This window comes from Bufo bufo, chromosome 3 (genome assembly GCF_905171765.1).
Source record: "Bufo bufo chromosome 3, aBufBuf1.1, whole genome shotgun sequence".
NCBI lineage: Eukaryota > Metazoa > Chordata > Amphibia > Anura > Bufonidae > Bufo > Bufo bufo.
Genome location: NC_053391.1, coordinates 182,120,286 through 182,146,780, shown reverse-complemented (window position 1 = coordinate 182,146,780; position 26,495 = coordinate 182,120,286). Strand labels below are relative to the sequence as shown.

Sequence of the window (26,495 nt, the reverse complement as noted above, 5' to 3'; positions counted from 1 at the left end):
AGTAGCTCTTCCCCAGTCCACTTGGGAGGGTCCCAACCTCCTGTCAGCAGCCAGGGATCCTGAGCCGGTGGGGACTCTAATCAAGTCTGAATTAGAGAAGGGGTTCCTCATCGGTCTATTTTCCGTTGTCCCCTTTGACCTTTGAAGAATCAACCCTATAGGCATTGTGTCGAAACAATTCACCAATAAAAAACGTTTGATTTATGACCTGTCTGCACCTCATGGCTCCAGCATACCCAGTTTAAATTCCTTAGTTCCCTCTGAGGAGTTTTCCATGCGCTATTCTTCCATAGACGAGGCCATTCAGCTCATCCTTCATGTAGGCAGGGGGGGCATGGTTGGCCAAGGCGGACATCGCTGATGCTTTCAAGCTGCTGCCCATCCAGCCGCAGCTTTGGAGGTTCTATGGGATCAAGTGGCAGGACCAATACTACTTTGAGAATCCCCTGACTTTCGGGTCCAAAAGCAGCCCCTGGCTGTTTGACCAGTTTGGGCAGGCCTTGCACTGGATCTTGGTCAACCACTGCGATTGTCCGCTGGTCATCCATTACCTGGATGATTTTCTTTTAATAGAAAGGCCAGACTGCAAGCCAAGCAAGCTCCAGGCTCTTCTCCAGCTTTTTTCAAGACTCAATGTACCGGTGGCACCCTCAAAAATAAAAGGCCCCGCTACGGTAATCACCTTTCTGGGCATAGTCTTGGACACAGTAAAAATGGAGGCCAGGTTACCAGCTGAGAAGCTCACAAAAATCAAGGAGGCCATCTCCAAGGCGGTGGGCAGTAGGACTTGTGTCAAAGTAGAGTTGCAGTCCCTGCTAGGAATGCTAAATTTTGCCACTAGAGTCATGCCCCAAGGTAGAGCCTTCATGTCCAGGCTCCTGCAACTATTCCCCTCAGCTCCCGAGCAAGACAGCCTCATTAGTTTAGATGCCCAAGCCATGGCCGACCTGGCCATGTGGAGGGACTTTCTGGCCGAATGGAACGGAGTCTCCATGTTCGTTCGTCAACTGGGGCCAGCTTCCACCTTGATTTTCTCGGACGCCGCCGCCTCCGGGGGTTTCGCAGCAATCTGCGGAAATCAGTGGTTTGCGGGCGCTTGGCCATCAGAGATTTCATCAGTCACAGTCGCTTTGAAATCTTCTCCTTTGTTGTAGTTTTACTCAATTGTGGCGGCAGCCCAAGTCTGGGGCAGGCAATGGGCCAATTCTTCCGTGGCGTTCATCACCGACAACCAGACAGTGGTAGATATCATCGCTAGGGGCAGATCCCAGTCACCCCAGATCATGTCTTTTGTCCGCAGGCTGGTTTGGCTCTCCCTGCAGTTTAATTTCCACGTGTCATGCAGGCACATTCAGGGCATACGTAATGTCGCTGCAGATGCTTTGTCTCATTTTAATTTCGATACTTTCTTCCAGATCATGCCGGAGGCAGAACGAGTGGGGCTCCCCCCTCCGATTTATCAAACACTAATAATGGATTAAAATCATTAATTTCTTCAGCCAAGTCTCTGGTGCAGAAGTCTCTGTCTGTTAACACAGCCAGGAATTACAAAACCGCTTGGAACACTTTCAACAGTTTCACACTCCTTCATCCAAGAAAGGATACTGACAGGACCACTTACATCACAGCCTTCATTGCTTACTGTCATACTGACTGCAAACTGTCCTATAACACTATCAAGTTATACTTCGCTGGGGTCCAGCATTTTTACATATTGGAGGATCATGAGAGTAGGTCGGTTTTCTTGTCCCAGGCAGTTAGAGCAACACTCAGGGGCATTCAGAAGTGTAGCGAAGGGGCCGTCCCGAGCAGACAGCCGGTGTCAGGGGAACTTTTCAGGAAGCTTTCCACCTCCCTAGATGGTCTTCCTTTTGGGCTCCATTCCAGCACAGTCATCAAGGCGGCCATGTACCTTAGCTTCTACGGGTTCTTAAGACCCGGCGAATTTACCAGCGTTTCGGCCAGGACCAAGGGTTTAACTAGGGATCAGCTGGTATGGCGCGGCGACCATTTCTCCCTATACCTTCTCACTTCCAAAACCTCTCAGGTAGGGCCACCAGTGGAGGTGAAGTATTTTCAGGCTTTAAAAGCATGGTGCACAGTTCAAGTCCTCAGGAGTCCTTTGCTCCCATTTAAAGTCAGGGCCATCACAGCTTCCCAGTTCATCTCGCACATTCGTATCCTGGCATCTGGTTTGGGCTTCAACCCCAAGGCGATTTCAGGGCACTCCTTCCGCATTGGGGAGGCATCCGCAGCTTCAAAGCATAATGTCCCTGGCCATGTTATTCGTAAAATGGGCCGCTGGCGCTCCTCATGCTTTGCGTGTTATATCCCGAACCCGCAGGTCGAGATATCCAAGGCCTTTCGCAGTTTGGCTTTGTGAGTTGTTCAGCTTCAATAAAGGTACTCTCTACTCTACTTGGTTGTTTTTGCCCCCCTTATAGGCCTACCCACGGCATGGCTAAGGGCACCCCTCCAGCCATTTAGTTAGGTCAGCAAACCATCAGTTAGGTCCCGGTTCTTCAGGGTACTAGCTCTCTTCCGTAGCCGTGACCACAAATAGGTAAGGCTGACAAGTCAGCCTGCATTTGTGGGAGGGGTGCAGGCACCTGTAAAACAGAGGCACGCCCTCACCTTACTTGCGTGCGTTTCCGGTGCCCCACCCTCCCTCCCCATTTCTTTCCATATTCCTCAGGGTATGCCCCCTTATAGGCCTACCCACGGCATGGCTAAGGGCACCCCTCCAGCTATTTAGTTAGGTCAGCAAACAATCAATCAGTTAGTGTCACGGATGATATTGCAGATAGCTGGAAGTTATGGATAAACATCCGACTGACTTGATCTCAAACTAAGGAGCATAAAGGTGACCCCTGGAAAACCTTAAGAGCTCACCCTGACTGCTAAGCTCATACAAAGGTCTCAGAGGTAGACGATTACATGCCCTCGTACCTAGACTGTGTGACACCTGAAAACCCTATAATAGTGAGGGGACACGACCACCGGCTCCCTGCACTTAATACGGAGGGAGTCAGGGTCACCTAGAATCAAGCCAACAAGTAAGCACAAAACAAGAAAGGACTTATCTGAACAAGCAGTAACAGAAGTCTCCAGCAGTGATCACTTCAATCCAGGAAGGAATATAAACCGCAAAGTGAGGCAGTATGGGAGGGAATATAAAGGGAGGCAATTAGTGTGAATAGGTGACCCCTGGGAGGAGGAAAGATGACAAAGTGAAACCAAAACAAAGAACATCATGCAAGAGGTACAGAAGAATGTCTGCCAGACCTTCTCAGAGAGCTGGGGGTGACAGTGAGGTCCCGGTTCTTCAGGGTACTAGCTCTCTTCCGTAGCCGTGACCACAAATAAACGTTTTCCCTAAATAAAGTATATTACAAAAATGTTCCCTGCCACTGTCCCAACATATTATCAAAAAAAAAAAAATGGGAAACGGCAGTGACTCTTTAATGTTAGAAACGAATAGCAGCTGCAGCAGGAGCCAATTCATGGACACGCGCACGGGGTGTCAATCACTGATGGGACTGCCTCCTTGACTTCAAAGCCCAGCATGAGCAGGAACAGAGGTCACAATAAGGCCTGTACAAGCATCCTAGACGCTTGTTCAGGCTATTTTACTCCTTAAAACAGTCTAAGGCATACCAATACGCCTTAGACTTTTCCTGCCATTCATCAGGCAGGGCACGCTGTGAATGGCACAGGCAGGGCAGTGATGCTCCCTGTACCTAAAATAACCAATAACAAAACTTCTTACAGCAAGGAGCTTATTGGTCAGTATGAGCGGGCTACTGGACCCTTCGCACACCACTTTGAAGTTAGGAGTCCTGCAGCAGCACAAAATCCTCACCAGGTGGCGCCTGGCAGAGTAAGGGGTTTTGGTTGGCAGGGGGCTTCAGCAGGGATCCCAGGTCTAAGACCCACACAAATCTCTATAAGGGGTCATGCACATGACTGTATATATTTTGCAGTCCGCAAAAAAAAAAATAATAATCTGATGACATGTGTGACATCCCTATTGTTTTTTTTGGCGGATCCACTGTAACATTGCCTGTCCTTGTCCGCAAACGGACAAGGACAGGCATTACGGAATGGACATGCGGACATATGGAAATGGAATGAGTCATTTCCGTTTTTTGTTGTTGCAGATCCATTGAATGGTTCTGCATACGGACCTGTAAAAAAATGGAACGGAAAGAAAATACGGTCGTGTGCATGAGCCCTAACAAGAAGACTAAAACCTAAAACTCTCAGTTGAGTGCTGCTCCTCCTCAGTGCTGAGTGCGGTACTGAAGACAGCCTCAATAGAAAATCTATAGGACTGTCTTCACTACTGCTATCAGCAGTGAGGGAAAGCAGCGCTCGGCTGAGCCTTTAGACTCCTCGTTATAGAGTTCAGCAGGGGTGTCAAAAAAGTGTAGTTACTGTTTAATTTTAGACAGGGGGCCTGCTGGATTTTCTCAGTCCCTGGGGGGGGGGGGGGGGGGGGAATTCTGTCTAAATCATACAGAATCCAAAAAGAAGAAATTTCTGCACATGCTCAGAGCACCAAAAAAATTATTAAAAAAAACATAGGAGTATTACAGCTCCATGCAAGCCCGAGTTGTACAGAGTGGTATTAGGGCACCCACATACTTTTAATAAGTCCTTTAGCATGAGGCCTCATGCTGCCAGCTAAACCTAGTGGCTACCAATCAGGAGTCTGTCTGATGGCCTGCTTCCATCTCATGTCTATGGCCAACTCTACATATGACAATTCATATGATGAGATTTCTTGCACTGCATTTTTTTAACCACTGCGTTTGTTTTGTGATCTTTTATTTTATTTCTCCCCACTGAACGCTACATTTTTATTTTACCAACGCTCACGGTTTTCTACAGGAGTTCTAAGCACAGATTAGTTTAGCACATTCACCTTACAAAACTGTCAAAAGTTTTGCTTTAAAACACAATTTTCCAGCGTAGTACGATAACTGGAGTATTACTAAAATGTACAATCTGGAGTGAATGCACAGCAGGCCATTATATCCAAATGAAAAAAATACAGTTCAATATAGTGGATCTTCCCTGTACATTATCACTTGGCTATAATAACCTGCTGTGTGTTCACTTCAGACCCCTCCCAGGGGCTTATTAAACCTATCCTGGAAGGACGGGAGCAATGTGATGTACATGTTTGAGAAGCTAACGGGCGGGCACGTTCACACCACCAATTGCAGTATCCCACTCAGCAGTGGTAGTGGGGACCCAGTATATATAGAAGGGTATTTGCAGAATGTCATTTTATGCTGTGTATGTATATTGCTGTAATTCCTACAACAGGCTGGTAAACCTAGTGCAAGCCTACGTATTATGTATTTGGATTACTGCAAATTTCATACTCCTCTTTGGCTAAAAATACTCCTGAAAAATGGTAAGAGGAGTATTTTTACTCTTTTGGAAAAAATGAAGTGCGACCTCTGAGCAGGAACTTAAAGGTGTTTTCCAACATTTTAATACTAATGACTTCTCCTCAGTATAGGTCTCTGATTGGTGGAAGTCTGACACCCAGGACGCCTGCTGACCGGCTGTTCGAGAAGCTGCGGTGACATCACATTCATTGTTCACGTGCAGTCCATATAAGTGAAAGGGGCAGAGTGCGATACCAAGCACAGGCGCTACACAATGTACGGCACTGTGCTTGGTAAGCTTTGAGAAGGGGGTGGTGCTCACAGGAGCACTGGTGCCTTCTCAAACAGCTGATCGTCGGGGGTCCTGGGTGTTGGACCCCAATGATCAGAGACTGATGACCTATCCAGAGGAAAACGCTTTTAAAATAAATGAACGACAGGTTATGCTGAATCTTTTCCCACAAAACTATATATCAATCTGCTCAGCTCCTCCTGCTCTCTGCAGCTCAGACACTGGGTTCAACGTGACCGGTCCCCTTTAAGACCAATTCCTGACTTCCATCCTGATAATTATAGGAGGCAGTAAGTGAACTCGGCCGTTTTACCCCAGCAGGAGGCTCCTCACTAGTACATCCTTCCAGTCACTGTCGGCAATGGCAGCCCAGCATCCAGAAATCCCACATTTCCCATGTGATAGGCCCCGTGCCCTCTCAGCTCACGCCATAGGAGCACAGGGCTGCCACTCTCCTGCTAATGGGAGCCATTGGCTCGTCCCCAGCACACAAGCGACTCCCGCTGGCTCCCTATTGGAGAACGTGCGTCTTACACCAGGCGAGCACTGCCAGCGGAAAATCAGCCGCCGAGGAAGCAGTCCGTGTGGAAAGTGAAGGCTTCTCTCCTCGAGCCCCACTGATAACCGGCGGACGCGTTTCCGCGCATCCTTCCCTTCCTATCACATCCCACCGCCGTGCACGAAGTCGCGTGCCCGCGCTCCACGCTCACCTTCGGCTGCCTCGGGAACGCGCGGCAGAGCCGTGCCCCATTGGAAGGCTAAGGAGAGGCGGAGAAGGCGTGCTCGCTCCCCGACGTCATCTACGAAATGAGCCGTCACGTGGACGCGCACGGCTCTGCCTCCTCCTAGTATCAGCTGAGGGAAAGAAGCAAGGCGCGCTCCCGCCTCAGGTTTGAAATGTGGGGCACGGTTACCTCTGGAACGGACACCGCCATTTAAAAAAAAAAAAAAAAACCGGGGGCGCGCTGCTCGTGGACGGCGGTAACTCGAGGCGCGGTCTCTGTCCAGTGTGTGTCTCGGCGCCGGGAGGCGCTCGGTTTCCTAGGGATGGCAGAGAGCTGGCTGAGCGGCGGCCCTGGGATGTAGAGCGGCCGCCTGCCGCGGTCCATTGATGAAAGGGGAGCGCCGGGTGTCACCTTCGTTCCTGCCTCGGTGTCATTGTGACAGGATTTGTGCGGCCATCCTCCGCTTGGGACCTCCCCGGCTGGACCTGTTCTTTGGTGGTTTCATTGAAATCCCCCCTCAGGACCATGGCCGACGACGACGTGCTGTTTGAAGATGTGTATGAGCTGTGTGAGGTGATTGGGAAGTAAGTTGTGCCTCTGTAATATGTCTGCATACCTGCACAGTGCCCAGTGCCCACCTACCGCTGCGGGCTGCATTACCTGTGCGGTCTCCACCCTGTCCACACCAGGGATGATTGTGCATTAGCTGGATGTCACCATATGGCTTTGGTGTGAGGCGGGACGAAGCTACATTATCCATGCCAGCCCCCTGACAAATGGGAGCCTGTCATCAGCTGGGCAAGAGTTGGGTCTCTCCCTTAAGATGGCTTTCCTCCTCCAAGGGTCCTGACGTTTGACAGACGCACAGCGGCCTGGTGTGGAGGGAGATCACCTGGGTCCTCTGCATCATGGTGGCAGCCCGGCTTGGCAGAGGAATTCTTGAAAAGCGATTCATTTTCAAGTTATTAGAAGTAGGAGGCGGTGGGAGTTGCTGTGCGTGATTTCTTAAGTCATTAATACCGCCCACCCCTTCCAGTGTGTGGACGTGGTCCTGGATGGTCTGGGGTGAGATGTCTGGTCAGGCTGAAGATGTAGAGATCCTGCTATCCGTGCCTGACTGCAGTTATTACAGTCTTCCTTGGAAGACAGTAGGGATTCTTAAAGGAGCAAGAAAAGTCTGCAGTTGGTCTGTTTTCCTCAGTCTATAGATGTATCTGAGCCTTCCCAGTGTTGGCATTGTGTGACATCAAGTAGGGATCCACTGGGCAGATATTATTATTATTATTATTATTATTATTATTATTATTATTATTATTATTATTATTATTATTATTCCATTAAAGAGCTTTCAGTCTGAAATGGTATTTTACACACAGTTGAGTTTAAAGGGATTTAAAGCATCAGAGGTCATGAAGCTGCGTTTATTTTTTTTTGTTTAATGCAAATTTTGGAATAGAGTTTTTTTTAATTGCTGGATCTCTTTCTGGTTTTTGAGTTGCCAAGGATTGCCTTTTTTTTTTTTTTTTTTTTTTTTTTTTTTTTTTTTTTAAATGCCCTTTCCCTCCAGACCTGTACAGATAGACAGGGAAAGACTGAGCCCGCTATCTTCACTACGCTTCAGTTCCCGCATGTAAACCTCTGGAACAGACGGGAGTGGGGGTCACGTGCACTGCCGCAGCCAATGACTGGCCTCTGCAGCGATGTGCCGCTTGGTGACCTGTCACCGCTGAGGCCAGTCATTGGATGCAGTGACCTCATCCATGATGCCAGGTTACATGAGGGGGACCAAAGCGTAGTGAAGAGAGCTGGGGACCGACGGAGCTGGAATCGAGTAGCGGGGAGCCAGGTAGCATGCTTCCCTTCACAGGTCTAGTGGGGAGGAGGTACTACTGTATTAATAAAATAGTAATCATAATAATAAAAATAAAATAAACTATCCCAGACAACCCCTTTTAAGGCTCGGTGTAGCTTAATGCCCTTGGCTTTCCTGGCTTGCTAGCATCCCATAATGAATTCTGATTATCATGCAGACACAGCATTGTGCCAGCAAGATCAAAGGGTTTGTCCAGGTTTTTTATATTGATGGCCGTCGATATTGGAGCAGTGGCGATCCATGTGAATGGGACAGCGCTGCAATACGAAGTACAGCGTGGGCAGTATGAGCCATTGTAAGACCCAGGGTCCAAAATGAAGAGGGTGCGGCACTTGCCCGAGCCCTGGACATCCTTCAAACGGCTTATTGACAGGGTGGCAAGAGTCAGACTCCCACTGATCAGATATTCATGGCCTGTCCTAAGAAGAAGGCCTCATGCACACGACCGTTGTTTTGATCTGCATCCGAGCCGCAGATTTTGCGGCTTGGATGCGGACCCACTCACTTCAATGGAGCTGCAAAAGATGCGGACAGCTCTCCGTGTGCTGTCCGCATACATTGCTCCGTTCTGTGGTCCGCAAAAAAATATATAACCTGTCGTATCCTTATCCGTTTTGCGGACAAGAATAGGCCGTAATATTAATGGCTGTCCGTCCTGTTCCGCAAATTGCGGAATGCACACGGACGCCATCCGTGTTTTGCGGACCGCAAAACACGCAACGGTTGTGTGCACTTAGCCGAAGGCATCATGTTCTCCAGGTTTACCTCTTTAAAAGGAGTCTGTCACTACCTGCAAGTCCTTGCTGCTGACTGGATTCCTGCCCCTGTCCGCGCGGAGCTCCTGCAAGTTGAGGACTTCTCCACAGTTCTTTCCTTTATGTACGTGTCCTTTCAGTGCTTTCCACGGCCGTTGTGTGGGGGAATGGGGGTGAGTATCAACATACAAATCCATACACGTGTTAGGCTGACGTGACCGTATTTTTCCTGTGTTTACCAGCCGCGTTATTTTACGGGTAGCACAGTGACCCATCTGTTTCTATGAGGCCATGCTCAAATCAGTGTTTTTTTTTTTTTTGCAGATCTTTTTTTGTTCTGCAATTTCTTATTCTTGTCCATATTGCAGCACTATCTATTCATGGGAGGGAGAAAAATATGGAATGCACAGTAGGTATCCATTGTTAGCAGATCCTTTTTTTGTGGACTGAAACGGGCATGGCAATGTGCATAGGGCCTTACTGTACTATATAGGGCCTGCTGGAGTTGGCGGTTTCCCTGTCACGGGGTTATCGAAGTCTTTACAGGGCATCTGTCAGCAGATTTGTACCTATGAAACTGGCTGACCTGTTACATGTGCACCTGGCAGCTGAAGGCATCTATGTTGGTCATGTGCCCGCATTACTGAGAAAAAGGATTTAATATAGGCAAATGAGCCTCTAGGAGCAACAGGGGCGTTACCATTACTCCTAGAGGCTCCGCTCTCTGCAAATGCCACGTCCTCTTCACTTTGATTTATAGGACCAGGCGTGATCACGTTTTCACTGCCTGGTTGTATCAATCAGATTGGAGAGGGCATGACAGTTGCAGAGAGGGCAGAGCCTCTAGGAGTAATGGCAATGCCCTCATTGCTCCTAGAGCAGCAAGGTGGACACATGAACCTAGGACCAACACAGATGCCTTCAGCTGCCAAGCGCACATGTAACCGGTTAGCCAGTTCCATAGGTACAAATCTGCTGACGGATGCCCTTTAAAAGTTAGTATAGGCCGTCAATTTTTTATCGGTTCGAGTCCAAGTCTTGTTATTCCCCCCCCAATCAGCTGTTTGAAGGGGCTGCTGTACTTTACACCCTATTGACATGGTAGGTGATAAATGTCTGATTGCTGGGTGTCTTCCCGCCACCCGTTCCTGCTCACTACAAGACCACAGTGAGGAGGAGTGTGAATACAGCGGTGACCACTTGTGTCTTGCCCCCCTATTCATTGTCTGTGGGGCTGACAAAAACAGCAGGACGCATCAAAACCATCTCTGCTCTAGTGTCTGGGTGGCCCCCCCCTAGCGTTCAGACATGGGGGGGGGGGGGGGGATGACTGGCCTTCATGGCACAACCCCTTTAAATGAGCTGTTAATTGCCTGGAATATGCCATTAGGTACATTCGGTCTGAATGCTTCATATTGTAAAAAGAATGCTGAGTGGGAAATGCAGTATATGGACAGAAATTGTGCCATTCACTGACTTTGTACATCTGACTTAGAACTATAATAATGCCAGGAAACCCTCTGTGTTATGCTGCATGTACACGACCATGTGAAATCCAAGACATATGGCGGACTTATGATGCAGTAAGTTCCTCTGACTGTGGGTCTTTTGTATTGTACCCACATTATCATCATATATGTACAGTACAATAGACCCGTGGGCAGATAGGAACTCGCTGCATCTTAAAGGACCTTTCATCTGTTTTACTTATAGGAGCTAAATACCTGTACTTGCGGGGTACCCCCCGCTGATGCTGCCACCCGTTTTATTTTATTTTTAACATTGCTCCTGCGCCCTCCTGAAGTTTTCGCGCTCAGTATGCGAATAGTGAGCATCGGAACAGGGAGGAGGAGACGCCAGGGTTTATCAATGGGCTTCTCCTTCTCCTTGGCTGTGCTGCGATCCAATCACAGCGGAGAGCGTCACAGCCAGGGAGAGTTTATTTTATTTATTTTTTTCTTCTCCCTGGCTGTGACGCTCTCTGCTGTGATTTGATCGCGGCACAGCCAGGGAGAAGGAGACTCCTATTGAGAAACCCTGGCGTCTCCTCCTCCATGTTCCGATGCTCAGTATTCGCATACGAAGCGCGAAAACTTCAGTAGGGCTCAGCGGGGCGCAGGAGCGATGTTAAAAAAATTAAAAATAAAACTGGTTGGCAGCATCAAGTACAGGTATTTAGCTTCTATAAGTAAAACTGATGCAAGGTCCTCTTTGAATTACTATGTTTCAGTGAGCTCATGTGTGAGGAGCCACCGTTGGTCCGAGAGATGCACATGGTCGTGTAACATAGTTTGTTAGGCTACTTTCACACTGGCGTTTTGGTTTCCATTTGTGAGATTCGTTCAGGGCTCTCACAAGCGGCCCAAAACGGATCAGTTTTGCCCGAATGCATTCTGAATGGATAAGGATCCGCTCAGAATGCATCAGTTTGCATCAGTTCAGTCTCCATTCCGCTCTGGAAGTGGACACCAAAATGCTGCCTGCAGCGTTTTGGTGTCTGCCTGACGATGCGGAGGCAATGTAAGTCAATAGGGACGGATCCGTTTTCACTGACACAATGTGGCACAATAGGAAACGGATCCGTCCCCCATTGACTTTCAGTGGTGTTCAAGACCGATCCGTCATGGCTATGTTAAAGATAATACAAACGGATCAGTTCTGAACGGATGCAGACGGTTGTATTATCTGAACGGAAGTGTTTTTGCAGATCCATGACGGATCCGCACCAAACGCGAGTGTGAAAGTAGCCCAAGGCTGAAAAAAGACATCTGTCCATCCGGTTCAGCCTTTTATCCTGCAAGTTGATCCAGAGGGAGACACAAAATCCTTGTTGGGTAGAAGCCAATTTTACTCATTTTAGGGGGAAAAAAAATTAGTTCCCGACTCCAATCAGGCAATCAGAATAACTCCCTGGATCAACGACCCATCTCTAGTAACTATAGCCTGTAATATTATTACACTCCAGAAATACATCCAGGCCCCTCTTGAACTCTTTTAGTTCACTCACCATCACCACCTCCTCAGGCAGAGAGTTCCATAGTCTCGCTGCTCTTACCGTAAAGAATCCTCTTCTATGTTTCTGTACAAACCTTCCTTCCTCCAGACGCCGAGGATGTCCCCTCGTCAAAGTCACAGTCCTGGGGATAAATAGATGATGGGAGAGATCTCTGTACTGACCCCTGATATATTTATACATAGTTTGATAATCTTTCAGGGTACTGTAGTTGCCCCATTCCAGTTATTACTTTAGTTGCCCTCCTCTGGACCTTCTCCAGCTCTGCTGTGTCTGCCTTGTTCACAGGAGCCCAGAACTGTACACAGTACTCAATGTGTGGTCTGACTAGTGATTTGTAAAGTGGTAGGACTATGTTCTCATCACGGGCATCTATGCCCCTTTTGATGCAACCCATTATCTTATTGGCCTTGGCAGCAGCTGCCTGACACTGGTTTTTACTGCTTAGTTTGCTGTTCACAAAAATTCCTAAGTCCTGGCGTTTCTGTGTCCGCTTGTGAGATCTGTTTCAGGGCTCTCACAAGTGGTCCAAAATGGATCAGTTCAGCCCCAATGCATTCTGAATGGATAAGGATCAGTTCAGAATGCATAAATTTGGCTGCGTTTAGTCTCCGTTGTGCTTATCAGATGGACACTAAAACGCTGATTGCAGCGTTTTGGTGTCCGTCTGACGATGCGGAGTCAAGCGGATCCGTCCTGACTTACAATGTAAGTCAATGGGGATGGATCCGTTTTCACTGACACAATATGGTGTAATTGAAAACTGATCCGTCCCCCATTGACTTTCAATGTAAGTCAAGACTGATCCGTTTTGACTTGATTCTTTTTTTAAAGGATAATGCACACAGATCCGTTATGAACGGATACATTGCATTATTGGTGCGGATCCGTCTGTGCAGATACAGAACGGATCTGCACCAAACGCGAGTGTGAAAGTAGCTTTACCCAGTGTTTTTACCATTTAGTATGTACGGGTGACTTGCATTATTCCTTCCCATGTGCATAACCTTACTTTTGTCAGTGGTGTTAAACTTTGCATGCATGCCGCCTTAAAGGGAACCTGTCACCATGAAAATGCTGTATAATCGTCAGTCAGCATGTTACAGAGCAGGAGGAGCTGGCAGATTAATATATAGTTTTGTAGGAAATCGGCATAATTTCTACTTCATTGATTTAAAATCCCTCATTTTGAGCTTTGATTTTGAAGTGAAGGAGAAGGTCCTATTGGTGACTGACAGCCTTCCCTTCTTTGACTGTGCATTCAGAACTAGCTGTCAATCACTGCATTTTCATGGTGACTGGTTTCTTTTAATCTGGCGTAAATGTCTAAAGTCAGGTATAAACGGTATAGCTATAGTGCCGTGTTGTCCATGTGGTTTCATATTCACGCAGTCGCGTGACAATCCATGATATGCTAGTAGAGACCATGGATTGTGTGGTCCTGTGACTGCATAGGGGTGACCTCATATGGCCTCTGTCTATGAGCAGCAGATTTTATATAAAGTGGCTGTGTAAGAAATACCAGACTTTTGTGATATTCTCATGTCTATTGAGGTGGTTGTCTGCAGCAGTGAGTCATAGGTTAAACTTGAATCCTTTTTCTATAGGAGGGAAGAGAGATGCTTGATTAAAAAAAAAAACTTAAGTTGAGAAAATCCTTATTTAACCTAATTTGTAAAGAGTAATTTCAGTTGCGATTGGCCATGTCTCCCGCCAGAGTTTTGAGATGGACCCGGGGAGCCTCAGACCGGAAGGCTAGCCATTCTGTTGCCTAGATGTCCATGCATTGTTGCGTGGCTCTTCTGGAAAACTGGAACTTGCCTCGACCTCAATGGAAGTTTGGTCTTGGATTGGCACAAATGTGGACAAAATTGTATGGGTCTGTCATCGCACGTCTGACCACATATATAAAGGCCCTATCAAGTATTTTCCTCAGATTAGATCACTTTTGGGCAAGAGATCTAGGCATCTCTGGCAGACAGGAAATGCGGGCATGCCGATACGGTCTAAAGTTCACCTTCTCGCTATAAATATCCAATTACATGTTGAAACTTTGAATGCAGTTTGCAATTTTAATTTGTTACAGGCTATGCTCTGCTGTAGTGCAGGTGCTCCATAATAAAAATAATTCCCGGAGAATTAGGCTCCAAAGCTTCAGGATCAAAGAACGTTTGCTAGAATACATGAGTATCTGCTGTATCTTGTCGTGGTTTTATTCCGGCTGCCTTTCGGCATGTTTGCAGTGCTGCCGCCGGAACTCCGGCCCGGAGCAGTAGTCAGGGGGCACGCGTGGATCCGACAGGCTGTACACCCGCCAGAACAGCCTGCCGGAGTTCCTTGCCGCTAGTGTGAAAGTACCCTTAAAGAGAACCTGTCACCACCCCTGACTTGTCTGATTTATTAAATCCCCATTTAATGAGTCTGGAGCATCTATTCTTGCGACTATATGGTTTGGCCATTATTTGTATTAGAAGTGCATGACTTGTCAGCAGCTTGCGGTAAAGGTGGGGGTGTGTACATGCACTATCTGGCGCTAGCAGCACTGATTGGACAGAGTCAGACACCCGCTAATTGTAACACCCAGCAGTACCTTTACTGCAGAATGCTGGCAATTTTTAGCAGGAATAATAGAGGAATGGCACAACAGATAGTCATGTTATCTGAGTCGCACTTCCTTTCTGGGCTTTGCATCCCCACCTATCCCTTGGTTGTATCTTTTTTCAACCGTATTAACTATGTAACTATAAGAATAGGAGCGTTGCCCTTACACCTAGAGGCTCAGCTCTCTCTGTAAGGGTACTTTCACACTAGCGTTATTCATTTCCGGTATTTTCCGCTTATTACCGAGACCGGCAATAATGCCAATTGTGGTAATTAAAGGCTTTAGATGCCGTAATCAAGATGCCGATGCCCCGTGCGGCAAATGGAGGCATTATTAGTTGCGCTGAACACTACGAGCCTCGCTGATAAGGCTGATGGTGTTCATGCTGCAATTCTTATTTTGGACACATCATGGGTATCACCGCGACCGAAAACGCCCATAATATTAAAATATTAAAAAAAATGGCGTAACGGAAAAAAGGTAAAGATGGACGATTTTTTTCATTGCTTCTCTTACCCCCAAAAATGTAATAAAATGTGATTAAAAAAGTCATGCACACTCCAAAATGGTATCAATAAAAACTAGGGATCGACCGATTATTGGTTTTACCGATATTATCGGCTGATATTGAGGATAACATATTGGGAACACAGAATGCGCTGCTCTCAACGCTCTCCGTGTTCCCTCAGCAGCACAGGGGAGAAGGAAGCAGTGTCTCCCTCCCCCTGTGATGCTGCTGCCGCCAATTAGAGGAGAGAGGACAAGAGAAGGGGAGGGGCTGTGGCCACCGCTCCACCAATGAAGATAACTCTTTCATTAATTCATATACAGGAGGCGGGAGCTGGCTGCAGAATCACATAGCCGGCTCCCGACCTCTATGAGCTGTAGCTGCGATCTGCGGTAGTTAACCCCTTAGGTGCCGCGGATCGCAGCTACCGCTCATAGAGGTCGGGAGCCGGCTATGTGATTCTGCAGCCAGCTCCCGCCTCCTGTATATGAATTAATGAGAGATTTCTCTTCATTGGTGGCGCAGTGCGCCCCCCCAAGCCCCCCAGTATTAATCATTGGTGGCAGTGGCCACAGGATCCCCTCTCCCTTGCTCCTCCGATCGGAGCCCCAGCTGTGTAATCCTGGGGCTCCGATCGGTTATCATGGCAGCCAGGACGCTATTGAAGCCCTGGCTGCCATGTTCAGCTCCATGCTGCTGTGTGCACAAAGCACAGAGCAGCAGGGACAGTGTGAGATCCTATACACCCTGATAGAGGGTTCTAGTCCCTAAGGGGGCTAAAAGTTAGTAAAAAACAAAACAAAAAAATATTAAGTATAAATGAAAAAGAAAGATTTACAAAAAAAAAATACACGTTAACAATAAACATATTAATTTTCAGCAGATTTGTGTAGGAAATATTTTTTTTCCAAAAATGAAAATTCCCAGAATATCGGTATAAATTATCGGCTATCGGCCTGAAAATTCACAAATTATCGGTATCGGCCCTAAAAAATCAATTTCGGTCGATCCCTAATAAAAACTATGGATTGTCCTGCAGAAAAGGAGCCCCTAAACGGCTCAGTAGACTTAAAGGGTTTCTGTCACCCCATTAAACCGTTTTTTTTTTTTCTTTACTAATATTCCCTATAGTGCGATCTCATGATACATAAGCAAATTAATCATTTTGGTTCAGTAGAATTAGCTAAAAATCGATTTTTAAAATATGCTAATTACCTTGCTACCAGCAAGTAGGGCGGCTACTTGCTGGTAGCAGCCGCATCCTCCGATGGTAATGACGCCCCCTCGGCATGCTGATTGACAGGGCCAGGGAAGGGAATCGTTCTCTGCTGGCGCTGTTAGAATTTGAAATCTCGCGCCTGCGCCGTACCTGTCTTCAATCGGCTCAGGCGCACTGAGAGGCGGCCGCTCTCTCGACCCCTCCATCCTCAATGCGCCTGCGTCGATGACGTCATCAAGTACACCCGGAAGAGATTTATTATTAATAATCGTTGGTGGTATAGTGTTAATAACTGTCATTTTTATAAAAAAATTTATTCCCATTTCGTTGGTGGTTTTTGTGGCAGCATGCTTATTATGTACATACTTACCTGATTCGAGCATCCAGCGACGTCACCAGACTCTCCGCCTCCTTCCAGCGATGCCGGCGTCTTCTCTTCCGGGTGTACTTGATGACGTCATCGACGCAGGCGCATTGAGGATGGAGCAGTCGAGCGAGCGGCCGCCTCTCAGTGCGCCTGCGCCGATTGAAGACAGGTATGGCGCAGGCGCGAGATTTCAAATTCTAACAGCGCCAGCAGAGAACGATTCCCTTCCCTGGCCCTGTCAATCAGCATGCCGAGGGGGCGTCATTAGTACCATCGGAGGATGCGGCTGCTACCAGCAAGTAGCCGCCCTACTTGCTGGTAGCAAGGTAATTAGCATATTTTAAAAATCGATTTTTAGCAAATTCTACTGAACCAAAATGATTAATTTGCTTATGTATCATGAGATCGCACTATAGGGATTATTAGTAAAGTTAAAAAAACAAAAACGGTTTAATGGGGTGACAGAAACCCTTTAAGTATAAAAAAGTTACGGGGGTCAGAATATGGTAATGTAAACATACATTTTTATTTTTTTTTGTTGATCAGTTTAAATTTATTTTTACACTATTTAGACATAAAATACCTTTACATATGGGGTATCGTTGTAATCGTACTGACCCAGAGAAAGAAGGGCATGGGTCAAATTTGCTGCCAACGAAACGCAGTGGAACCAAAACCCCTAGAATGGTGGAGGAATTGTGGGGTTTTTTCAATTCCACCCCATTTGGAATTTTTTTACCGATTCCCACTACATTTTATGCCATAATTAATGGTGACATTAGAAAGTACAACTTGTCCCGCAAAAAATAAGCCCTCATACAGCTATGTGAACAGATATATAAAAAAGTTATGGCTCAAGGAAAATAGGGAAGAAAAATGAAAACGCGAAAAAGTAAAAACCTCCGGTAGTGAAAGGATTAAAGGCCTCGTATACCTTCGGAGGCATCCTTTTTTTTAAATTGAATTTTACTCATTTTCGGCGAGAAATCATTTTTTCAGTTGGTTTTTATTAAAAATATTGAGCCGTTCTGTCACAAAGGTTTAATTGTTTGTCTAGCTGTGTGAATTGTAGTTTACGAAGAGGTCACAAATGGGGGTTTAAGCCACATTCTCAGTGGAGGCAAATCCACTGAGAATGCATCCGCCTGCCAGCGCTCAGCCTCCGCTCCGCTCAGTGAGCGGACACCTGAACGCTGCTTGCAGCGTTCGGGTGTCCGCCTGGCCGTGCGGAGGCGAGCGGATCCGTCCAGACTTATAATGGAAGTCAATGGGGACGGATCCGCTTGAAGATGACACCATATGGCTCAATCTTCAAGCGGATCCGTTCCCCATTGACTTTCAATGTAAAGTCTGAACGGATCCGCTCAGGCTACTTTCAGACTTAGAAAATTTTCTAAGTTATAATGCAGACGGATTCGTTCTGAACGGATGCAAACGTCTGCATTATCGGAGCGGATCCGTCTGATGAAACATCAGACGGATCCGCTCCGTACGCTAGTGTGAAAGTAGCCTAAAACTGACATATATAGCAATTACGGACATAAGATAAATTCAGCATAAAATGGATCCAAATAAATGTGACAATATAATCTCAGTTGATCCTCTCACATGAAGGGGTTAAATGCATGTAGTAGTACAGGGATCAGCAACCTTTGGCACTCCAGCTGCTGTGAAACTACAACTCCCAGCATGCGCACTTACTCAGCTCCTCTTGTAACTCCCATAGAAGTGTAAAGAGGATTCTGGGAGTTGTAGTTTAAGAACAGCTGGAGTGCCGGAGGTTGCTGATCCCTGTAGTAGTAGAATCAGCAGGTTTGGTGTGTCTCCACCTTAAGTTCAGTTTGCCAGTGTCATTAATAGATGAATCGGCAGGTGTGTTCCTCCACCTGCAGGAATATACCCACTCTATTCAAAGACATGCAGTATTCCAGTATTTGAGTGTTCAGCCCAATTTTTTACTTTTACATATACTATTGTGTTGGTTTGGTGGACAAACAGGGCTTTGCAGCACCACTCCCTTGTTAAAGGCACAGTGAGCCACTATTACCTTTTGTCTCTCCTGTACAGAAAAAAGGGCTCTATATTTGTAATAAAGACCAATTTAGAAAATGATTTTTAGCTCAAAAGGAGGGCAATGAAATCATAAACAAAAATGCCCCAAAGGTGTACATATCCTTTAACCCCTTAAGGACCGGGCTCATTTTCACCTTAAGGACCAGGCCATTTTTTGGAAATCTGACCAGTGTCACTTTAAGTGCTAATAACTTTAAAACGCTTTGACTTATCCAGGCCATTCTGAGATTGTTTTTTCGTCACATATTGTACTTCATGACACTGGTAAAATGAAGTCAAAAAAATTATTTTTTTTGCACAAAAAAAATACTTAATTTACCAAAAATTTTGAAAAATTTGCAAATTTCAAAGTTTCAGTTTCTCTACTTCTGTAATACATAGTAATACCCCAAAAAATTGTGATGACTTTACATTCCCCATATGTCTACTTCATGTGTGAATTGTTTTGGGAATGATATTTTATTTTTTGGGGATGTTATAAGGCTTAGAAGTTTAGAAGCAAATCTTGAAATTTTTCAGAAATTTACAAAAACTAAATTTTTAGGGACCAGTTCAGGTCTGAAGTCGATTTGCGAGGCTTACATAATAGAAACCACCCAAAAATGACCCCATCTAAGAAACTACACCCCTCAAGGTATTCAAAACTGATTTTGCATACATTATTAACCCTTTAGGTGTTGCACAAGAGTTATTGGCAAATGGGGAGGAAATTTGAGAATTTAATTTTTTTGTCTAATTTTTCATTTTAACCCATTTTTTCCACTAACAAAGCAAGGGTTAACAGCCAAACAAGACTGTATCTTTATTGCCCTGACTCTGCTGTTTACAGAAACACCCCATATGTGGCCGTAAACTACTGTACGGGCACACAGTAGGGCGTAGAGTGAAAGGTGCGCCGTTTGGTTTTTGGAAGGCTGATTTTGCTGGACTGTTTTTTTTGACACCATGTCCCATTTGAAGCCCCCCTGATGCACCCCTAGAGTAGAAACTCCATAAAAGTGACCCCATCTAAGAAACTACACCCTTCAAGGTATTCAAAACTGATTTTACAAACGTTGTTAACCCTTTAGGTGTTGCACAAGATTTAATGGAAAATAGAGACACAATTTCAAAATTTCAAATTTTTGGCAGATTTTCCATTTTAATATTTTTTTTCCAGTTACAAAGCAAGGGTTAACAGCCAAACAAAACTCATTATTTATGGCCCTGATTCTGTAGTTTACAGAAACACCCCATATGTGGTCGTAAACAGCTGTACAGGCACACGGCAGGGCGCAGAAGGAAAGGAATGCCATACGGTTTTTGGAAGGCAGATTTTGCTGGACTGGTTTTTTTGACACCATGTCCCATTTGAAGCCCCCCTGATGCACCCCTAGAGTGGAAACTCCAAAAAAGTGACTCCATTTTAGAAACTACGGGATAGGGTGGCAGTTTTGTTGGTACTAGTTTAGGGTACATATGATTTTTGGTTGCTCTATATTACACTTTTTGTGCAGCAAGGTAACAAGAAATAGCTTTTTTGGCAAGTTTTTTTTTTTTGTTATTTACAACATTCATCTGACAGGTTAGATCATGGGGTAATTTTATAGAGCAGGTTGTCACGGACGCGGCGATACCTAATATGTATACATTTTTTTTTATTTATGTAAGTTTTATACAATAACTTCATTTTTAAAACCCAAAAAATGTTTTAGTGTCTCCATAGTCTAAGAGCCATAGTTTTTTCAGTTTTTGGGCGATTATCTTGAGTAGGGTCTCATTTTTTGCGGGATGAGATGACGGTTTGATTGGCACTATTTTGGGGTGCATATGACTTTTTGATCGCTTGCTATTACACTTTTTGTGACGTAAAATGGCAAAAAATGGCTTTTTTTACACTTTTTTTTTTTTTTTTTTTTTTTTACGGTGGTCATCTGAGGGGTTAGGTCATGTGATATTTTTATAGAGCCGGTCGATACGGACGCGGCGATACCTAATATGTATACTTTTTTTTTATTTATGTAAGTTTTACACAATGATTTCATTTTTGAAACAAAAAAAATCATGTTTTAGTGTTTCCATAGTCTAAGAGCCATAGTTTTTTCAGCTTTTGGGCGATTATCTTGAGTAGGGTCTCATTTTTTGCGGGATGAGATGACGGTTTGATTGGTACTATTTTGGTGTACATGCGACTTTTTTGATCACTTTTATTACCTTTTTTGGGAAGTAAGGTGGGCAAAATTTCAATTTTCTCATAGTTCTCATAGTTTTTATTTTTTTATTTTTATGGCGTTCACCGTGCGGGGAAAGTAACATGACCATTTTATAGATCAGGTCGTTACGGACGCGGCGATACCTAATATGTGTAGTTTATTTTATTTTTTTAATTTTTATTCAGTGATAAATGTGTTTTTTTTTATCTTAACTTTTTTCACTTTTTTTTACATTTTTTTGACCCAGACCCGCTTGGTTCTTGAAGATCCAGTGGGTCTGATGTCTGTATAATACAGTACAGTACAATATATATTGTTCTGTACTGTATTTTACTTACACTGAACAGATCTATGCTTTCAGCATAGATCTGTTCAGCACCATGGACAGCAGGACGCCTGAGCAGGCGTCCTGTTGCCATGGGAACCCTCCCCGTCTGCTCAGAACTTCGCAGACGGGGAAGGGTAAGCACGGGGCTAAGGGGGGCTCTCTGGGGGCTCTCTCCCTCTCCATCGGGGGGCTGCAAAGGCACAGCCGCCCCCCGATGGAGAGGGAGTGAGCTCCCTGACCGATGACAGTTAACTTTTTCCATACAGCGGTCCGTACGGACCGCGGTATGGAAAGGGTTAAACGGCTGACATCTGCACAGATGTCAGCCGTTTATACCAGGGTGCCAGCAATGTGCTGGCACCCTGGTATAACCACTAGAAGCCAACGATCATTCATGGGAGGCGGGCGGGGGATCGCGATCCCGCCTGCCGCACCGCCCGCCTCCCGCAACGCCCCCACCGCATGCGACACCCCCCCCGCACCACCCGCCGGCATCAAATCATGCAGGGGTGCAGGGGGGGGTAGAAAATATAGATTATAGCCACTCTAAAGTTTCTGATCCCCGCGGTCAGGGACCGCGGGCATCAGAAACTGCAAAAAGCGCAGCAAACCGCAGGTCTGAATTGACCTGCGGTTTGCTGCGATCGCCGACACGGGGGGGGTCACATCACCCCCCCTGGCGTTGTCACAGGATGCCGGCTGAAGGATTTCAGCCGAAATCCCGTTCCGTTTAACCCCTCGGGCGCCGGAATCCCGATTTAAAAGTTAGGACGTACCGGTACGTCCTTGGTCCTTAAGGACTCGGGAAATAGGGCGTACCGGTACGTCCTATGTCCTTAAGGGGTTAAAGAGACTAGCTGTGTATGGAGACAGTTATCTGGGGGATAAGTCTTAACTCTTTGCATTGTCAAGAAAGAGATGGAGAACCTGCAGAAATTCAGGTTATACTGTATTTTTGGCCATATACCTGTATATCAATCTGCTCAGCTCCTCCTGCTCTATAACATGCTGACTTAGGGTACTTTCACACTAGCGTTATTCTTTTCCGGCATTGAGTTCTGTCCTAGCGGCAATCCGTTCAGGATATCTTAAGTTCAGTCTTTTTTGACTTTTCAGGATGGGGATAATACCGCAACATGCTGCGGTTTTATCTGTCCAAATTTCTCATTGACATGCATTTATGCCGAATCCAGCCCCAGGTGTTCCAGAAAAACGGATCCGGCATTGTGGTCTGCGCATGCTCAGACCGCAAAAAAAGTGAAAAAAATAAACGCCTGATCCGTTTTTCCGGATGACACCGGAGAGACGGATCCGGCATTTCAATTCATTTGTCATACGGATCCTGATCCGTCTGACAAATGCCATCAGTTTGCATGCTTTTTGACTGATCCGGCAGGCAGTTCCGGTGACGGAACTGCCTGCCGGAATCCTCTGCCGCAAGTGTGAAGGTACCCTTAGCTCATACACCATTTTCAGTGGGTTGGCTTTAGTTATCTTGGATGAGATCTTTTAGGCTATGGCTACACTGTGACACTGCTCTCCTGACAGCTGAATAGTGGTGATCCTATAGAAATTAATAGGATCGCCGTGGCAGTCGCAAAAAATCGAACATAGCTCAATTTTTTGCGACTGCTGCAGCGATTCCATTCACCGCTACTCGGTGAACCTGGCTGCATCAGCTATCAGGCGACCAGTGTCGCTGTGTAGCCCTGGCCTAATCCCCAAAACAGACTTCTTAAAGGGTTTCTATCACTTCATATGACATAATTAGCTGGCAGACACTAGCGATCTGCTAGTGTCTGCTCTGGCCAACCATCCTACTATAATCACTTGTGGGGCAGCGGTTTAGCTAAAAAACTAACTTTTATAAATATGCTAATGAGCCTCTAGGTGCTATGTGGGCGTCATTAGCACCTAGAGGCTCCGTCTACCTTCATACACAGCGGCCGCCCAGCACGTCCCTCCAGCCCGCCCATGTCCTCCTCCGTGTGACGCAGCGGCCGAATTCTCGCGCATGAGCCGTGCGCGGCTGTATTCGGCGCATTAGAGATGTCTGAGCTCGGAGCGGTCAGACATTCAATGCGCATGCGCCGCTGTGATTTCGGCGCATGCGCATTGAATGTCTGACCGCTCCGAGCTCAGACATCTCTAATGCGCCGAATACAGCCGCGCGCGGCGCATGCGCGAGAATTCGGCCGCTGCGTCACACGGAGGAGGACATGGGCGGGCTGGAGGGACGCGCTGGGCGGCGGCTGTGTATGAAGGTAGACGGAGCCTCTAGGTGCTAATGACGCCCACATAGCACCTAGAGGCTCATTAGCATATTTATAAAAGTTAGTTTTTTAGCAAAACCGCTGCCCCACAAGTGATTATAGTAGGATGGTTGGCCAGAGCAGACACTAGCAGATCGCTAGTGTCTGCCAGCTAATTATGTCATATGAAGTGATAGAAACCCTTTAAACTTTGGGCTCAGATTCACAGCCGCTTTCCTCCCTCTTTGGCATACATGGATATAAACAATGTTCGGCAGGACTCATGCGGACAGCAGTTTTACAGTGCGGTGTTCCCCATAGGACTAGTTCACACTGAGTTTTTTGGTGCTGATTTTTGGAGCGTTTCTGCCTCAAAACAGCCTCCCATTCATTTCAATGGGAAGCAGCACTTACTGTATTTTTCACCCCATAAGACGCATTTCCCCCCCCACAAAAGTGGAAGTGCTCGTAAGTACCGGAGCTCCTATTGAGCTCCTGTTCGACTGACTGTTCTCTTGGGCCATGTTCATGCAGAAAAATAGTGCAGTGGCCATTAAATCCACTACAAATCTGTGATGCGGTACTGTATTACACTGTGGTTTTTCTGCACAAAAATCCGTCTGGAGAAACAGCCTGTAATTCGCAACGTGTGCATGTAGCCCATTAGTACTTTGCTGCAGAGTCCTGGAGTGATGCTACGAAAGACAGATGAAGAAAAGCGAGGGCACTGCCAACCAACACCGCTCCGGCCATTTCACACAGTACAGTTCCTGCTTTATCATAAGGCCTCCTTCACACACATGCTTTTTGCTATGTTTAATGCTTTTCAGACCTTTTTCATGGAGTTATTGAGCAGCATTTTTTTTTTATACATGTTTTTATTTCCTGCCAATTTTTAAGTCCTTCAGAGAAGTCTGTTAGAAAGCTGCCAGTAAAACATCATTCCTACAGCACGCTGCATGTTCAAAATAAAGGCCACAAACCAGAGCGCTTTGTATTTAATGATGTTTTAGATTTCACTGTAGACGGCTAGCTGCAGCATTTTTGAGGAATAAATGGGCATAAAAACACTCAACAATGCTATGTGAATATATACACTCACCTCAAGAATTATTAGGAACACCTGTTCTATTTCTCATTGATGCAATTATCTATTCAACCAATCACATGGCAGTTGCTTCAATGCATTTAGGGGTTTGCTCCTGGTCAAGACAATCTCCTGAACTCCAAACTGAATGTCAGAATGGGAAAGAAAGGTGATTTAAGCAATTTTGAGCATGGCATGGTTGTTGGTGCCAGACGGGCCGGTCTGAGTATTTCACAATCTGCTCAGTTACTGGGATTTTCACGCACAACCATTTCTAGGGTTTACAAAGAATGGTGTGAAAAGGGAAAAACATCCAGTATGCGGCAGTCCTGTGGGCAAAAATGCCTTGTGGATGCTAGAGGTCAGAGGAGAATGGGCCGACTGATTCAAGCTGATAGAAGAGCAACGTTGACTGAAATAACCACTCGTTACAACCGAGGTATGCAGCAAAGCATTTGTGAAGCCACAACACGCACAACCTGGAGGCGGATGGGCTACAACAGCAGAAGACCCCACCGGGTACCCCTCATCTCCACTACAAATAGGAAAAAGAGGCTACAATTTGCACGAGCTCACCAAAATTGGACTGTTGAAGACTGGAAAAATGTTGCCTGGTTTGATGAGTCTCGATTTCTGTTGAGACATTCAAATGGTAGAGTCCGAATTTGGCGTAAACAGAATGAGAACATGTATCCATCATGCCTTGTTACCACTGTGCAGGCTGGTGGTGGTGGTGTAATGGTGTGGGGGATGTTTTCTGGGCACACTTTAGGCCTACTTAGTGCCAATTGGGCATCGTTTAAATGCCACGGGATACCTGAGCATTGTTTCTGACCATGTCCATCCCTTCATGACCACCATGTATCCATCCTCTGATGGCTACTTCCAGCAGGATAATGCACCATGTCACAAAGCTCCAATCATTTCAAATTGGTTTCTTGAACATGACAATGAGTTCACTGTACTAAAATGGCCCCCACAGTCACCAGATCTCAACCCAATAGAGCATCTTTGGGATGTGGTGGAACGGGAGCTTCGTGCCCTGGATGTGCATCCCTCAAATCTCCAACTGCAAGATGCTATTCTATCAATATGGGCCAACATTTCTAAAGAATGCTATCAGTACCTTTTGGAATCAATGCCACGTAGAATTAAGGCAGTTCTGAAGGCAAAAGGGGGTCCAACACCGTATTAGTATGGTGTTCCTAATAATTCTTTAGGTGAGTGTATATATATTCTATCTCTCTATGACCCAAGGCTGGATATATCCTAGGATCCAAGTTGCCAGTGTGCCTTCGATATTAATTGCAGGTACCCCCCCTATAGCCAAACAAAACTTTGGAAGACCCCCTGAGAGCAAACAAAAGTCTATAATTTTCTTTCCCTGCTCTGGGCCTGTTCACATCTTGAAGGTTGTGCTTTTACAGTAAAGTAGAGAAGAGATAGAAAGTTTATTTCTCCGATGCATGCCACATAAAAGCGGCCTAGAAGCGACTCTGCAAATAGTTTTGATTAAATATCTGTTTTGTGTCTTCAGATCTATGGGTCTTCATGGTAGCAGACTACAAACACTTTGTATTCTGACCCTGCAGTTATCTGATTTCTTTTTTTTTATCTGGCCCCTATTTTTTGCTAACACAAGGTTGCCCTACTAATTAGTATTGATTTATTTTATTGGATAATGCTCGACATAACAGTTTTTCTATTGGAATCCGCTTTCTCCCCTGACCCAGTCATATCCATGTATGCTATAAGTAATGAAGCATGCATGTTTATTTCAGTAGGAAGAAGGACCTAACCAACAACT

The 26,495-nt window shown here is 46.0% G+C and overlaps 1 protein-coding gene across 1 annotated transcript in view; it reads left to right on the top strand.

The window, feature by feature from the left end:
• The first annotated feature begins 6,944 nt into the window (after positions 1–6,944).
• The window catches only part of CASK (calcium/calmodulin dependent serine protein kinase), a 286,458-nt gene continuing 266,907 nt past the window's right edge, over positions 6,945–26,495 (top strand). Inside the window, 1 exon segment of the mRNA XM_040423804.1 lies at positions 6,945–7,003. Coding sequence (XP_040279738.1) covers positions 6,945–7,003 — 59 coding nt within the window.